Source organism: Brachyistius frenatus, unplaced genomic scaffold, assembly GCF_029030835.1.
Source record: "Brachyistius frenatus isolate BFR_SWC_R1_liver_20210118 unplaced genomic scaffold, ASM2903083v1 Contig_54, whole genome shotgun sequence".
Lineage (NCBI taxonomy): Eukaryota > Metazoa > Chordata > Actinopteri > Embiotocidae > Brachyistius > Brachyistius frenatus.
Genome location: NW_027210653.1, coordinates 239,301 through 256,903, shown reverse-complemented (window position 1 = coordinate 256,903; position 17,603 = coordinate 239,301). Strand labels below are relative to the sequence as shown.

Below are 17,603 nucleotides of genomic sequence, written 5' to 3'. Positions count from 1 at the left end.
AGCCCTCCTCTATGCATTCACGAGCACGGGTCACAAACAAGCCAGGGATCAATGACTGACAGAAATCAAATATTCATGCCGAAGCCAGGGCACCGTAAGGAAGGGTCACATGACCGCGGGGCCCCGCCGAGACAACTTCCCGCCGCGTGCCCGCCAGAGGGAAATACAATCAGCAGCATCGGGAAGAAAATACAGAGCGAGGACGGTGTTTGTTGTAGCAATTTACAGAGGAATGCTTCTGGGACTGGTTGGGTTTTTACAGTGTCTGCCGTGTTGATTTACTGTCTGTTGTGTTGTTTGTGTACAGAATTTGTTATTTTGCTAAACACTGAACCAGTCATGCGTACACTATAAATCGTTGTTTCGCTGATATGCAGTGAACAAATGTTTGTACAGTCTAGAGATAAACTTCATTAAAAGAGGTTAATGAGGAGTATTTATTCAAAGGAACACGACATACAGAATATATGAAATGCCGTCCCGCTCCGCTCGCTCCTGTCTGATTTCCAATGAGACGTGTTCCTACAAAACACTGTTTTCCTAACGGAGGCCTCCCCGCTGTCTCCGCCAGTGTTTCGGCTTGCTGGGAATCAACGGTGCTGGGAAAACCACCACGTTCAAGATGCTGACAGGAGACATCCCAGTCTCCGGTGGAGAGGCCTTCCTAAATGGATACAGGTGAGGCGCGAACTCCCACTAGTGCTCCGAGTAACTCATCATAATTAGCCACCCAAGATGGCTGCTCAGATGGGGATCGAGCCGTAGTGTGTGTGTGTTTTTTTTTTTTTTTTTATAGCTCACACCCTCTCTCAGCTGCTCTGTGATACAGCTTTCCGTTGTTCCACCTCTCCCGCTCCCGCTCTTTGTTTTTTCTCGCCGAGGTACTCTCGGTATCTCTCATACCTTCTGCCGTCTTTTCAGCTTTGGTTTTCTCTTGACTCCTCGCTGAGATATTCTCAGAAATGCTGAAGACTCTGCTCTCTCTTTTCTTTCTCACCTCTTGCACGGCTCGCTCATATTTCATTCCTTTTCACGTCTTTGCGCTGTACCTTGCTCGTTTTTTTTTTTTTTTTTTTTTTTTTGTCTCAGCCTTACAAATATCATCTTTGTACCCGCCAGAAAAATACCTCGAGACCGGCAATATGAGACTCGAGCACATGAGAGAAAGAAGCTTTGCTCCTTCCGTATTTCCAGGAACAAACAACCGTGTTCCTTTGCTTCGGCGTGCCTCTCTAAGGCAGCACGCCCGAGTACGGGTGAGAGGGAGCTGCGGTTGGTTGTGCGTCACAGGGGTTGCTGTAGTTGTTCATTTATACATCTGGTAATTGACTTTGTGTTCAACAAAGAAAGGGAGCTGAATAGAGCAAGGCCTTACACACCGGTGTTAATGTTGATTAATGCGGGTAAAAGAGATCAAAGAAAAAAATCTCAGAGACCTGTAGGGGAAACAAAAACCGAGAGGAGAGGAAAAACAGATGTGAGTACACCCACTCCTCCGTTTTTCGGCTCATTATGCTTTCTGTGCATTGGCAAGAAAAATGATGGGCAGAGGAGAAAAGGCATGCTTCTGCTCTCCTGGCAATTGTTGATTGTGGGCTCCCGACGAATGGCAGCTCATACCGACGTTCGGCATCTTTTCACTGCCCGGTGTTGCCGTCTGTCGAATGCTAAGAGACAAATTATGTTAACCACCCGTGGTGGCTCATCTTGTTGTTACAGACCAAGAAAATATTTGACAGTAGAAGTGGAAGGATTCATTTTGGGTTTTAAATAAATACACTGGCTCACATTCGCGCTCCGAGTTAAAAGGAAAACATGTGTACCACTGTTCGCTTCGCGCTTTAAATATGAGGCCGCAGTTTAAACGTAAGAGCTGACGGCAAATGGAAACAACTCGCCCAAAACAGCTGAAGCTAAGTTATTAACACATTACAGCACATAACCCTCAGTACAGCCGGAAGTTCTTGGTTGGATTAAACACATGGTGTAACGTATCCGTTATACATTTTAATCAGTGAGCTTTGCAGGCACTGAAAGGCAGATTTTTTAAATTTTTTAATTTATTTATGTTTAGACAGAGCCAAGCTGGCTCTATCTCCCTGCTTTCTGTCGTTATAAGCTAAAGCAGCAAACTCATCCTGTATCAAAATAACACTGGTTGCCAGTAAAAAATTTCAAAAATAATTGACCCATTAAGAAAAACAAAAACTTTAGGAACAAAATGATGTGAAAAATGTCAGCTAAAATAGCAGAAATGATCATCTTTGATATGTCACCAGTAGCTGCGGACAGGAGGACAGAGGCTGCTGTTGTTTACCGCTGCTCCATCAAGCGTCTGCTGGTATACTGTATTTCTGCATGGTGGGCAGAGAAAGTATGGCTGAATGACTCCAATATCACCACATGCCATTGTTCTGTGCACACTGAATGAAGGCAAATGTGTGAAGTTACATCCAAGCCACTTTAAGACATTCAGGGGAGGGGTTTTTTTCTGAGCAAAAATATGTAATTCTAATTAACAGAACTGTTTTTAGGGGTTTAATCAGTGCCAGGAGAGGGACTTAAATATTTCCATGAAAACATTTAGATAGTAGTTTTAGGGCCTGTTTTGTTGCATGGATGCTTCTAATCTGTGGACAGTAATCTCAAATGTTTATCGACGGTGCGAAAGGTTCATTCTTAAGTGCCAGACAGTGTCAAAAACTAAAATGCCAGCGCTAATTAAAAACACTGTTGAAAACAGGGTTCTCCCTGACTCATCTAAAGGCCATTCACCGACTTTTATCAAAGCTCGAACAAAACATTATATTACATCAAAAAAGCTTTCAGTTTACTGTGGCCTTGTTGAGATCCTGCAGCCTCCATACATCAAATCACATTTATCTTCCTTGAGGCTGGAGAATGTTTACAATTTTGTCTTTACAAAACTAAGTAGCTGCAAAGAGAAGAAAGAAAATCAACTTTTTGTTGCCTGCTGGTGGTCAAATTATGAATAGATTGCATTTTTCTATGCGTGTTTTTTTGTTGTTTTTTTTTTAAAAACTTTTTCCTTCTAAGAGAGAGAGTTTCGGGGACACTTACTTGAGACTACAAGTACAGAATGTGAAATGAACCTCTGCTGCTCCATTTTAGTTTGGAGGAGTTTCAAAGAGACACACCGGCCTTGACTGGGTCAAGCTCTGATTTTTTTTTTTTTTTCCATTTTATTTCTTGTCAAGTTATTGTGAATATTTGATGACTTTTCCTTTTGAGTCAGTTTTAATCAAATTTCACAGGCAACATAAATGAAGTGTATGTCTCTCAGCCTTCTAACTGTTCTCATTCTATATTTGATATCGTACTCTCGATCTTACTGAGGCATTTATTGCGGCTCTTAGATCTTTTAACTCAAACTTTTATGCCGTCCGTTGTCGAGTAACTAGTGTGTCTCTTTTCCAGCATACGGACAGAAATGAGGGACGTTCACCAGAACATGGGCTACTGTCCCCAGTTCGATGCCATTAATGACCTGCTGACTGGACAAGAGCATCTGGAGTTTTACGCCCGGTTACGAGGGGTACCAGAGAAAGAAGTCACCATGGTAACCGTACAATTCTTTGTATCTTCCGTGCAGCTTCGAGCCGAGTTGTCGTTTCACTCATTGCCAATGGTGTGAAGCGCGACATCACAAACGAACATAGCAAATACAGATGAGCTGTAAAGTTGTCGTAACTGCAACATCGACGGAAAAGCGTCTCAAATGTTCGACCGATTCACACCGCGTGTGTTTCCTTTCACCATGTTGTTTTTGTTTGTTTTCACCATCAACTGCTTTTCAGCCAGAGTGAATGTAGGTCAAACTGAAGAACATGTCGAAGTGATAGATAACCTCGATGGGAGAAGCCATACATTATGAAAAATGTCCGGTGGAAGAAAAGCAGCAGCTGTGGGTTATGGCTCTCCATTATTCACCATGCCCAGTGGTGTGGCCCGCCCTAGGCGGCCTCCCTGCTCTCCCCTCGCAACGCCCGCTTCTGCAGCAGTGAGATCAAAAGAGGAGGAGGTTGGCGGTGACCATGGGCCTCAGACCCGGCGCCAGGGCTTTGATGTCTTCGCTGCACTGCGAAGGGACCCAGTTCTGTGCTGCCAACGTAACTCTTAATGTTGCTGCAGCCCATTGTGATATATTTCTTTGGTTGGTTGCCCGTCTCCATCCAACCTAAGCCCCTTGTGTTGTCTTATTTGCATAATGAGTAAACAAATACATTGACATGTATGTGAGAGAAACACGCTTCAAGCCCTGCAGCCTGCATTTACTGTACCTCCTCCGTCGTGCACCGCGGCGAAGCTCCTGATTGCCTGTGTTGGACAAGATGTTGTTGAAATAGCTGGGAGGACGGTAAAGCACCTCAGCAGCCTGTGATTAAGGTCTTACGGTGATGCCAGCTGTCAGGCCCCGTCCTTGAAAGCCACGGAGCTTAAATACACTGGAGATCCGAGCCAAAACACCATCCATCATGGCACCGTAAGTCTGGTGACGGAGCCTACGAGAACACACTCCGCCTGACACCGTAATGGTCCCTTTGTTTTCCCTCGTCAAAAGGTGGCCGAGTGGGGGATCCAGAAGTTGGGGCTCGTCAAGTATTCCAGCAAGTCAGCAGGAACCTACAGCGGTGGGAACAAACGCAAACTCTCGACAGCGATGGCCCTGATCGGATGTCCTCCAGTGATTTTCCTGGTGAGATGCAGCTTCACTGATATCTTGCACATGATGCAAATGTGATACGCTGCTGTTTTTATGAAGATTTAGGAGTGTAATGCTTTAAATCAATATTGATGCTGTGCAGATGTTACAGCAGAGCACTGTTGTCTCTTTGCGAGCTCACAGACTGTAATAGGAAGATGCACAGAAAACGGGAATAACGGGGCGACATATGACAAGTAGGGAAAAAAACATGAGGACCAAACGTGCAAACCCTTCGTGAATTTCCCAAAGGCTTACAAGTACATTACTTGTGGATGAGAAGGGTTTACTTTCCAGGGTTCATCCTCTGGCCATGTTTTAATTCTTTTTTTTTTTCTCCCAGGGAAGAACTCAATTCCTTTCGAGAAATGTGGAGCACACGGAAAGGTGTTTGCACATATTAAATTCCTGTTCATCAGGATTTAAAAGCGAGGGCAAAAGCATTTTCTCCGATGGAAGAATAATGAAGGCATGACTCTGAATATAGTGCATCACATGCTTCCCATTAAGTGGCTTTAATGCACATTTGGAAAATTGTGTCGTGGTTTTATGAGGAAGGGATTTAAATGACCTTTAAGTCACACTTGGTGCTCCCATTGGGGCTCGTCAAATTCAACATTTTTCTCGTGATTTTTGCTAAGTTGACTTGTTATCCCATGACCCAGCCACCACTTTACATGGCCTGGTAAAGTAGGAAACATTTGCGATTTCATAAACAGAAAATCTACATTTGAATATCTGTCACCCATAAATATCTCCATACTTGTCATAAATCCATGACTTTGTTTGATTTACAGCAGTTCTTCGGCATTATGCCGCTAATAACAATTTTAGTTAAGTAACGTGTAATCCATAATGAATTACATTTAATGGATTCATCTTTCCAGTAATTTCTGGCAGTGTTTTGTAAGCTGCACTATTTACAAACCTCCTTATTTCCTCGCCTGAACCAGACCAGCCGTCACATGCAGGCTGCGGGATAATGTGTTGTCAGTGTCTGTGTCAATTTCAGCATTGTGCGCTCGCCCAGGCGGCCTTGAGGCAGCGCCACGTCGGGTTTGCACAGGGACACATTGGGCACGGTGATGGAAATACCCCACGGGATTTGTAGGATTCTGCTAGTGAGGGAGAACCAGGCCTGGAACGAAACCAGCCAATGGACTGAGTACTGTCACTCTCTAATCGTGCATGTACAGACAAGCCCTGAGGAAAAAGAATCAGCAAGTCATTGAGTGTGTGTGTGTGTGTGTGTGTGTGTGTGTGTGTGTGTGTGTGTGTGTGTGTGTGTGTGTTGTGCTATGCTATGTTGTGCGTCAGTATGTGTCCCTATGATGTGTCCATGGCTATAGTCAGAATTTTCCTCCTCTACACTGTGTGTGTTTTTATATATATATGTTATTAATGTGTTGGCTAACCTCGAGTACTCAGAATTGCTTCAGGGCACTTCTGCATAGATTGGACTTCACTGGATGGATGGACTACAACTGTTTCAAAAAATATTCCCTCTCTTGGTGTTTAGATGATGGTGTGGGAAAGATCTCTTGCTATATTCGAGTCTGAGAAGCCACAGCTGTTGAGATCAGCTGAGCTCTGATAACAGCTTTATGTTGCTTATCGCTGCATTGATGCAGCTTTTTAATTGTCACCTATCTGCATCTGAGTTCAGACACACAAATGCGCAGATTATTAAAAGTGTTGTTTTTCAGTAAAAGGAATACAGTACTCCTCTTCATTTCACTCCTTAATTACCTGCTGAGGTTGAACTGAGCAGCGATTGTTTTATTTATTGCAGGATGAGCCAACCACCGGGATGGACCCCAAAGCCCGACGCTTCCTGTGGGACTGCATCCTGAGTGTCATCAAAGAGGGACGCTCAGTCATTCTCACATCACACAGGTGCAACATCGCCATTCATCTATTGATTTTTTTTTTTCTTTCTTTCTTCCTTTGATGGATTCACACTTCACCCACAAAGATAAAGTCAAAATATTTTGACTCCTCACCATGGAAAGCACAGCAACCAGATTGCTCATAAGTGAATGTAAGCCATAAATATTGTAATTATAATTGATCGGAGTTAGACTGCAGTTGAAAGGTATTGTTTCCTGTGTGGCAGTTAATATTGGCTGCCAGAAACGCACTGGCTGCTATAAAGCTTTCATGAAGCGTGAGGGCATATTGACTGACTGATGCTTTTTTGTTGGGTTTTTTTTCTCTGTGAAAAGAGAAACTGTCAATATCAGTGCTGGAGTCTTTTCATTATCCAAAGCTTCCTGGAGCAAAGTTAAGTTTCCCTAAGTTTTTTTTCTTCTGTAGTGTTGCCACCAGTTTTGGACATGATTTTGAGCGAGGGAAAAAAAATTGAATGCCTCATTTTGTGTGAAACCGAAAACTTGATGGCCCAAGTCGATATGGAACATTTAGCAATTCGCTCCCTATTTATTTGACCATTTCCCAACCTGAATCGGTTGTGCTCTTGGCAGTGCGTGTGAATAATCTGTGCTACGGTATCATTTGGAATATATTATCCTCATTACATGTGTTGCCTTCATGGAAGAATAAAAGCATTTGTTGTTGCAGGCACTGCGGCTGAGCTGCATCAAATCGTCCATGGCATGACCAGGTGGTTGTGTTTTGTTAAGTGGCAAATTCACCAGGTTTCACAAAGTCATAATCCCTAATTGCACCATTCCTCAGAAAGGCGTCACAGGTTTCGCCTCAACTACAAATGACCGGCGCTGCAGCCCGACGCCAGAAGAGAAAAAAAAGAGATAATACCAACTACAGATGGTCCCTTCTTCTCCTTCTAATTATCAAATTTGTCGTTCACTTACGGTGTCAGGGGAGACACGTAGAAATGCTGAAACTTTAACTGACAGGGAGAAATGTCTCAGTAACTTGGTCATAATGTGAGCTGGCACAGAAAAACGAAATCTGTCCCGTTTAAAAACGCGCAGCCTTGAACAGAGCATATTTCAGCAGTGGAAAGAGACGGGACGACATCACAAAGATCTCTGAAATATCTCAGTTTTTAAAATGTTTGAAAAGAAAACACTCAAACACGGGTTACCGTTGCTACTTCTCATTTCTGCATCGTCCTTCTCGTTCTCTCAACAGCATGGAGGAGTGCGAGGCGCTGTGCACGCGCATGGCCATCATGGTGAACGGTCGCTTCAAGTGTCTCGGGAGCATCCAGCATCTGAAGAACAGGCAAGGGCTCTCTATCTTTTGCCACTAAGTACCAAAACAAAGACCAAGAAGGACACAAAAAAAAAAAATCTAACTAAAAATCTTTGAAGTTCCTTGAAATGAGATGAAAGAAATCCCCTTCTCCCACCAAGGTGTTCTGTTATTTATACTGTGCCCATACAAGTCATAGGATGTATATTGGTAATAAAAAGAATATAGGAGTAGATTCAAGTTTTGAGGAAGATAAGGAAAGCTTGCTTTTACTTCTTTTATCATTTATTACTGCAGCTAAGAAGGGCTTTGTAGGAGATGCACAAAGAATAACACAATTTAGGAGACAGTGAGAAACCTCACGCGAACTCCATTACCTTGTTATGAAAGGAATAGTTCAGCATGTTGACACGGGTTTTTGCTTTCTTGCCAAATGAGCAGATTGATGACACTGAATGTGAAATTATAATGCTTCATTTGTTCAGTTTAGCTCAGCTCAGTTTCGGATAAAGACTGGAAATGGGGGGGAAGCCGGCCTTGCTACAGCTTCGTATTTAGAGTGGTATCAAGTCAATTTACCTTAGAAAAGCAAATGATTTAGCAAAACGTAGAACTTTTCCTTAATATCATTTGCAACTTATAGCTCTCATTCCTTTAAAGGTTAAAAGGTTTGTAACCATAAAATATCCATTCGTTCGGATTACCAGAAACCATCTTGTCGTAATGTACCCACAGTTAAAGTCATATCGATTAGGTCACCAAGCTATAGGTGGTACAGTTTGTTTTGTGTGGACTCATCAGTGTGATCATATTGATTTGACATGAAAAGCTCCTGCCAGGTCTGCGGGCCTGCTGTTAGTGTCCCAAATCGTTCACCATTATCCCAACCTCACATTTGTTTCTCTCCCGACCCATAAATTCTACCTCCACCACCCCCGTCCTTATCCACCACCTTAATAGGCTTTCCACATGTCTCCTAATGCGTTCTGTTACGTCTCCATCATAGCTATCCCCCGCCGTTAACTCTTAGCGCTCGTGTCCACTCTCCGATATTCATCTGACATTTCCCAAGGCCAGCGCTCGTGCCCCGAGCCCTGCATGTAGCAGTGAGGCCAATCCATTACCTTAGGTACAGTCTGGTGACATTATTACCACTCCTTTGTGTGAGATTGTAGCAGGAAGGACGTTCCGCGCACACACACACACACACACACACACACACACACACACACAAGAGTGACATTCATGACAGGAACATGTTGTTGCAATCGCTGGCTGGAGAGAAGGATCAATACACCTGGGATGAGGGTTGGAGCAGACCATTTTTCAAGTCGTGCAGGGGATTAGGGGAAACGCCTAGAACAGCAAGGAGGGGGCAACGGTGTCAAGGGTATTTCTCATCAAGAGCGTTAATGTCATATCAATGGCCGGGCTTTTAGGTCGCTGTGGAGAGCGAGCAGGTTAGATGGTAGATGGTGCTAAAAACGGAGTGAGAAAGGAGCTAGAGGCGAGAGGCGAAGGACTAAAGTGGGAGAGCGAGGTGCTAATCAGTCCCTCCCAGATGTTAGGGTAATTGGCCGATCCTCTGTGTCAATTACATCCTGTCGGATGGGGCAAGAGCAGGGTGGTGTAAATAATTTATGAAGCGCGCGGGAGGTGGAGGATAGGCAGGAGCCAAGGGAGCGGCAGGAGCAAGCAAACAAGGGAGGAAAACAGAGGGTTAGCACGTGTCCTACTTCACTCCACATGCTGTCAGGTAAAAAGGGAAGTTGCACTTCACAAGACGAGCGAGTGAGAGGGAGCCAGATAAGCATGACGTCTACATTGATTTTCGCCATGCTTATTTTAGATCTCGCGCGGACGATTTACATGCCGACGAAATGCTATCGCTCAGTTTTCGCCACGCAGTGAATAATTTCTAATTAAGTGTCCCTATCTCCGCAGCGCTCGGTGTAATTAATGTTTCATGAGGTGTGGGACCCTGTTAATGACTGAAAAGGCAATTAAGGAATGTCTTCTCTGTTTTCTTTTCTCGTCACTATCCCGCCACATGTTTGTGCTGTCATGTTGTCATCCCCTCCCTCCCCTTCTCCCCGAGACCCTTATCATCCAGCATTTTGTACATGTCTCCACATCCTGCCCGTAACGCGAGAGTGAAGGGGGAGATTTTCTAAAAAATGCAGAAGCTGCTGCCGGTTCGCAGATGGGAAGACTTCCATTAGACGGCGGGGGTCGAGGTAGAGAGCCATCGCGACGGAGGCAGGTGGTGCACGCCGTTGTCACACGGCGTGAGCGGTTGACCTGCAAAGCTGGGGGGGGTTGGAGGGAGGGGCGTTGCCGCTTCTCCCTACCCCACCCCCTCCCACTTCTCCATCTCTTTTTCATCACGAGCCCCTGAATGGAGTGCAGAATCTCACCGCGGGGGCAGCTCTCACATTTTGACCCCCTATTGCTCACATGTATTACATGCTCACTCTCCCGCAATTCTCCGCCCTCGCTCCTCTCCCCCATCACCCCACCCTCCCCTCCTACTCCTCCTCTCCCTCATAAAAACAAAACAAAAAAAAACTCTCACCATATTACCCTTATTTATTCCTCCCTCCCTCTCTCTCCTCTCAGGTGGCAAGGCTTCAAACCCGGCCAGCCAAGTCCTTGTTGGTGCTGCCCCCTTTAGTTCAGCGGCGACTGTGTCTTTATCACCGAGATGCCCTTCTGCTGCCTGAACAAACTCCGCCTCCGGGTATCAATCAAGCCCCAAATGAGCCAAAATAGCCCATTTAAACCAATAGAGAGGTAGTCAGGATGCGAGAGGGGCTGAAGATTTAGTTTTTTGGCCGGTGGAATCTGAGCAGTAGGGCAGCCATTTTAAGAGGCCTCTTCATTATTTTCCTCCACGGCCATTAAAAACATCCTTTTTACCTGTCCTGGTATTGAGCCCCCAAATCAATCACACTTCCAGGAAATTTATGAAAGGCTGACAGAGAAGGGGAGAAATAGAGAAGTAAAAAAAAATGCACGAGAGGCTGTAAATAGGGCTTTATTATCGCAGTGTGCTGGTTTGAAAGCTCCCAGATGTTAAGTAAACCCAAATGAAGTGGGGGAACCAATAAAAGCAGCTTCAAAGCTCCCCTATAATCTTGTCAGTTAGGAAGGACACCCACTAGCCGTTGCAGGATCTTTTTCACTGATTGATATCATTCACATCCTCGTTTCATAGAGTACCTGCAGTAAGTACACCCCACAGCCTGGAGTCTTATTTTCTCCTTGCTTAAAGTACGTCATGATATAAAAGTGGGGTGTAAAGTGCCTTTAATGCATTAAGGTAATGCGCTGTTGGGCGCTGGAGAGTTTTTTACAAGAGCGGCGTCTAAAAGTTTGGATCAATCCCCCTGAAGTTGACGTGAACAAGTCCAATAAACTCCTTCCCACTCACTCTGTGTCAGTTCTGCAGGTGTGCCATTAGCTGTATAATTTACAGCTTTTAAGTGCCGTGTCACCCACAGAGATGGATGACAAAATAATTCTCTTTACGGTTTACAAGGCATCAGCAACATAGGAGTAATTAAGACCGCGAGAACACTGACAGACACAGATGGTGCATTGTGTACCTACTGTACATATCTAAGAGCTGTCTGTGTACAAAATATGCAACATCCTCAGCCTTGATAGTTGAAGGGAATTGATTCTTGTAAAGATACTACTTTTATCACAGCTTATGTTTGTGCTTACGAGCAGAAGCAGCACCTACGTTTACGTTAGATTGTTCGAGGCCCACAGAAGCTGCCACGTGTAATTTATTAGGTCCATGTTGAACTATGCACACTTGAGAATACCGTGGTAGTAACTTTTACAGGCCACACGATGGCCTTCATAGATGATTACTTTTGAAACATACTGTTGCATGCAGGCACCTTGTAAACTGACTTAAATATGCCTTCACATTCCAGCAGGAAGGCAATAATCGATGGAAACTAGCACCAAGGACAGATTGGTGGTTTTATTTGAGTGAATCAGTCTTAACTAGTTTACTGTTAACTTGTTACAAGCTTTCCACTTTTTTTTCTAGATCAAGAAATAACCATCAAGTTTCAGTTGTAATTATTTAAAGCCAGCCAAGCTTTTTTCCTCTGAGAGCTACTCAAAATGACAAATTGAACGTATAATATATATAATATCCTCTGGCGGCTGCCAATATACCCATATATGTAAATCTATGTGTGGGCATATTGTTCGACCCCTCTGCGATCTCCTCAGAATTGGGTAACGAGCCACTGGTAGCTCGACAGCGTCGTGTCGTGTTGGAGAACCCTTTTCCAGTGCATATGATGTCACTCCATGACATAGTATATACTTTGTCAATACTGGAAAAACCCAGTTCTGCCCATCCATGATGACAACACACACCAAAAACTCAAACTTGCTTCATCATTTTGCAAAGGATCCCAGTTTGGAAATACATGAACCAGCTTGAGCGAGTTTTCAGGTCTTCATTTTAGATTTGAGGACTCTACAGTCCATCCATCAAGTGCTCTATCAGCACACAATTAAGCAAACGCATATTCTTGCATAAGCATATGGGTGGCGTATAACACATTCCTGCCAACAGCTTGACACTATTACACTGATTGGTAGTTGGTGGCGTGATATGCCAAGTATGCAGCAATACAGAAGCAGAAGGAAAAGGAAAAAGAATGTTGTCAAGCACGCATGGCATTGTAAATGTGAAAAAGGAGATGCATTCAGCGTTGTTCTATTTGTGTTTATTTTAGATTTTGACCTAGAAAAATACACAGAGAGAAGCTTCAGTTGTTATTCTTTTACAGCACACATTTTGTAATGCCTACTTACCCTTCAAAATTGTTTCTTCTGATTGAGCAAAGATGATTGGCCTCCATCCATGTATCCCTCTGTCCTCACACTGCTGGTGGAGCCCCCCGTCCAGCGCTCTGTTAGTTCCCCCACCCAGGAACTAAGGACGTTTTTTGGATGACTTCCTGCCTGATCAAAGCATCAGACCACCCAAGCCGCTCTGTGACCTCTCGCCCGCCCTCCCCCCGCCCCCGTGGACACAAACACGAGGTTTGGCAGTGGTGAGGGTGACCTTTCTAGACTCCCTCAGATGAAGGAAGGCAGCCGAATTATTTTCTGCCTGTCATGCCCTTATCTGTGTCTGGCTCTTGTTTGTTTTAAATTACATGGAAGAACGGCTTTCCAGCGGACCGGGGTGGAGGAGAGGATTGAGGCGGAATAATGAAAATGAAGAGGAGAGAACCGCAGCACAGACATTGGAGTGGCTCTGCCATGCTGTGTTGAGCTGCTGTATCATATTTGTAATGTAAAATATTAGGAAAGGATTAGTCATGACAATGTGGTGCAGTCATGACTGTAAATATAATCCATTCATTATTTTCTCTCAGGCTGTATTCAACCCCTAAGTTGCAAAGATCTCGCTTTCAGTTTTTAAATCACCAGTTAAAAGCCAATTAATTGTTTCAAACACGCTGTTGTTACGACCACGCCGAGCAGCGTCAGGCTCCCATTTATTGATATCCAAGCTTACCTCTCCCCACACCGGCAGAGTTTATTTGAGGAGAGCTGAGACAGACAGTGCATCAAAGATGAAAGAACTTGTTTTGTTTTCAATACAGACGCAGAGTAAAAACGATGAATATGAAAGAGAGATATTTTTCCCAAAGTGCTGCCTGGAGCCCCCCCTGTGTTGCTGCAGCCAGAAAGGAAATAAAATGATGGTAGGCAGGGAGGAGAGGATGAGGGGAAGTTAATTGATAAGCCTCTTAACTGTCATTGACGAGCAGCATTTCATTATCCACGTGCCGCCCCAAACTCGCCAAACCTGCTCACCACAAAGCTTCCTGGCCTTATTGGATGTTTTTTTTTTTTTTTTTTTTTTTTTTTGCATCTTGGCTGAGCTCGGCAGTCCTTGGACAAAGGATGTTTCCTGAGCCGGCAGCCATAATAAACACAAGGGGATTATGGTCATGGACTTGATTGGATGATGAATTTAGCTTGATATGCAGCGATGGCTGGGATGTTGTGGTAGCGGTGTGTGATTACAGACTCTGTAATCAAACATTATGTGGCTTTACACAACAGGAGATGTGTTCGGGCTATACTTGATTTAAAATGTGTGCTTTATTTGTGGAAGATGATGCATCTCAAAGAGCATTTAAAAAAAACAGTCCATTTATTCAAATGTACTAAATGTAGTAAACCCCAGAATATACAAGGGGGGATATAGTAGTCTAGTAAACTCCATATAATATAAATGTAATAATAAAATGTAAATTTAAATATAAATATAGTAAACAGGGAATATGATTGATAAACCTGTTATTGCCCGATTTTAATGCCGTGTGTGTCATGTCCAGCTTTACCAGGAAAATACAATGGCCCATTATTTACACATCTCTAGAGGACTTAAAGCACAATGACATCGCACTGTTTGTACCCAGGGATTGTGCGAAACACATTTGTTTCCCACCACAAGCTACAAATAATTTAAATAATAACCCAGAGGCCTCGCGACAGAGCACAGCATTCCTCTGTACCGCACAAAGAGCCAATTTGGGATAAAAACGTACTCATTTCTAACAGTAACTTTTTGGCGATGGATTCACAGCCTGTGGACTGAGCACCTGACTAGAATAAACATGCTTTCACACTACTTACTATTAAATACACTGGTTTTTCATGATTTTTGTATTAAAAACAGCTAAATAAAAGCAAAGGGAATTTCAAAGCAGGGCTGAGCAGGGCTCAGTTCAGTGTGGAGTAAAAATGTAGATGGTTGGAGGGTTGTCCAAGCACTGACATGCTGATACTCGCAGGCCACCCGTAGCAGTATCCACATGCCGTGTACTACATAATATGTTTTAGAGTTTCACAGGGATGCTTTTGATCAGCTGTGGAGTGCATCCCCTGAGGAGATCACAGCGCAGGCACCCTTCTCAGAACCTCCCTGTAGGATGGAGGCTGATGTTGTGGATGGACAGCTGGCTGCCAGGTCTATGGCGTCATAGTATGTGGATTAACCCAGTCCTTGCTGCACACTCTCTCTGTATTCTGGCTTTATTTCCCCCTAATGTTGTTGCCAGAATAGATATTTTATATTTTTAAACATAGATCACAGTGCCAAATATTGGCAAAACTTCCCTGATTTTCTCACCTCGATTTCTTTGGCTGTACCAATCGTAGGTCTTGTGGCAGAAGACAGAGGCTGTGAGGCATGGTTATAATGATGGAGCAGGTGGTTTCTTGATTTATTTCCATATATTTTACATTTAATCACAGAGTATTTTTCAACATGTCCAATCAGAATGCAAGAAAAGTCCTGTTTCCATCTGCCACTCATCTTGTCCTTGGCAGGCTCCATTTTTTAGAAAGGAGCATTAAAACCATGTGTGCATTCTTAATATCATTTGAGTATTAAAAAAGCATTTCCTTTTACAATGTATGCAACGTTACCCTATTCCTGCATGGTGTCTCTTCAACTTCAAGCAGTAGTGTATTAACTAAAGACATTCTGCTACTCATTGGGTCTTGTTCATTGTACTTGTGCAGAGCTTCATTTCCTCTCTTACTTCCTTTGGGATCATGTAGGCCTGCAGTTTATTCACCATATCTCTAATTGCCACTAAGGGAGCGTCTGACTCTCGTTGCATGTAGCTCAGCACTAGCCACAATGGACATTTCCATGAGTAAATCCAACATTAGGGAATTAATTAGGCAGAAAACAATGGGTCATAGGAGTGCTAACGACAGAATAACAAGGCACAGAGTTTTATTTGGTGCTCATCAGACGTAGCACACATTTGGGAAGATGCAAAATGGTAATTAGCTTTAGAGCTTAGCTGTGGCCCATATTCATCTGTGACAATAGTTCATGTCCAGGATATTATTTGTCGTGAAGTTTTACCAATGGAGCAATTTTACATATTTTCTAAAACGGTGGTTTTTCAATAGAGCATACAAAGTATTCTGCATTACCTCAACATGTACTGTGAATTATTTAAATGGTTATGACAATTTCTTGAGACAATTTTAATGTTCAGCTTATTATAGCAACAATATTTGTAAATCTTCACTTATTGCCATTTTAGGGCAGAGCTACAAGCTAGCACATACTTAAAAAAAGAAATCCAGGAGACACTTTTGAGTTGTCTTTCTGAAGGTTAATTCGATGTTATTCCAATAATGAATCGCCTTTACCTCCGTTTTGGTCTCCACCAACTCCTGAAGGAAATAGCTGTCTATTCAGCTTCTAAATGCTCAACTATGAACTCCAGCTCGTGGCTCAGTCTGTCTATCTGCCATTTGATTGTGGGCGAATAAAATACAGGGGGTTAGATCCATGTTATTTGCTCTGCTGCCCGGGGGCTCGAGTTGATGAGAGCAGTGAGATTAAATCAAAATAGTAAATTGTGCAGTCAGTATAATCAAAACAATTATGTAAAAGATGCTGAAACATCCTGCAGAGTTTGTTTGTCATTTTCTCTGGATTTGTCAATTTTGGGCGAATACATTACAGTATTATCCAGTAATATTAGTTTTGCCATAAAATCAAAGTTTTAGGTTATCATTTCCTGTGGCAGCACAAAGTGCTGAAATGATGTCGTCGATGCTTAGTTCTGCTTAGGTGCTAGTTCCACCTTTCTCTTAAATCGGTCTCATCTTTTTGGCTTTTCTCGCTCCATTCAAAGTTTACTTTCCATTCTTTGACATGTCTTACAGATGATTGTGGGGATTCGGGCTCTCATTTGAACTATAAAGTTTATCCACTGGCTAGCAACTTGTACTTGTGTTGAAGTGGAGCTGCATTTGCTCTCTCAGTTGAGTGTGACTCACCTCCTCTTCCAGCTCACTGCATCCATGAAGCTTGAAATGACTAGGGAAATATGGGAGCAATTATATTCTAGATATTTTATTTATGTCTTTTATACTTCCCGTCCCGTCTATTTCTTCCAGTACACCACGTTGTTCATCATCGCATCATGTCATGACCGCAGGACAAAAGAGATAATTATTTAGAAGACCAGCCAAGAGCAATTTTGCACTTGCGCTTGTTTGCAGTTTTTTTTTTTTTTGTTTTTTCATACTGAAATATGATAAATAGTGATTTCTGTTCTAGATTTGGGGATGGCTACACTGTGATTGTGAGGGTCGGTGGCTCTCCTCCCGCTCTGAAGCCAGTCGAGGACTTCGTCCTGCAGAACTTCCCCGGCAGCATTCTCAAGGAGAAGCATCACAACACGCTGCAGTATCAACTCCCGCACGCACAAGGAGCTCTGGCCAACATCTTCAGCCAGTTCACCATCCATCAGCAGGGGCTGGGCGTGGAGGACTACTCCGTGTCCCAGACCACTCTCGATCAGGTGAGGCCGAAAATATGGTTATGTGTCCTACCTTTGTTTTTACCTTTCACCTGTGGAGTCTTCGAAGCTGTGGGACATTTCAACTATTTGACTGATGCAACGTCATTGACTCGTTGATTTACTCCACTCACAATGACACGTGTGAGAAAATTGCTCGATGAAGTCAGAATCTGATACAATTTGTTATTTGTATTCTTTATTCTCAAAAATGTATCATCACAATTCGTCGTAATACCTTTCCTTAAAAATCCCTCCAGACGATACAAGAACACAATATGTGGCAGCACAGAATACATAAGTTACTAAAG

At 43.4% G+C, this 17,603-nt stretch overlaps 1 protein-coding gene across 1 annotated transcript in view; it reads left to right on the top strand.

Moving 5' to 3' along the window:
* The window catches only part of LOC138624703 (phospholipid-transporting ATPase ABCA1), a 143,641-nt gene that overhangs the window by 116,628 nt on the left and 9,410 nt on the right, over positions 1-17,603 (top strand). Inside the window, exons 43-48 of the mRNA XM_069705081.1 lie at positions 572-678; positions 3,439-3,580; positions 4,583-4,717; positions 6,516-6,619; positions 7,841-7,933; positions 17,052-17,295. Coding sequence (XP_069561182.1) covers positions 572-678; positions 3,439-3,580; positions 4,583-4,717; positions 6,516-6,619; positions 7,841-7,933; positions 17,052-17,295 — 825 coding nt within the window. The remainder of the gene's footprint in view (positions 1-571; positions 679-3,438; positions 3,581-4,582; positions 4,718-6,515; positions 6,620-7,840; positions 7,934-17,051; positions 17,296-17,603) is intronic.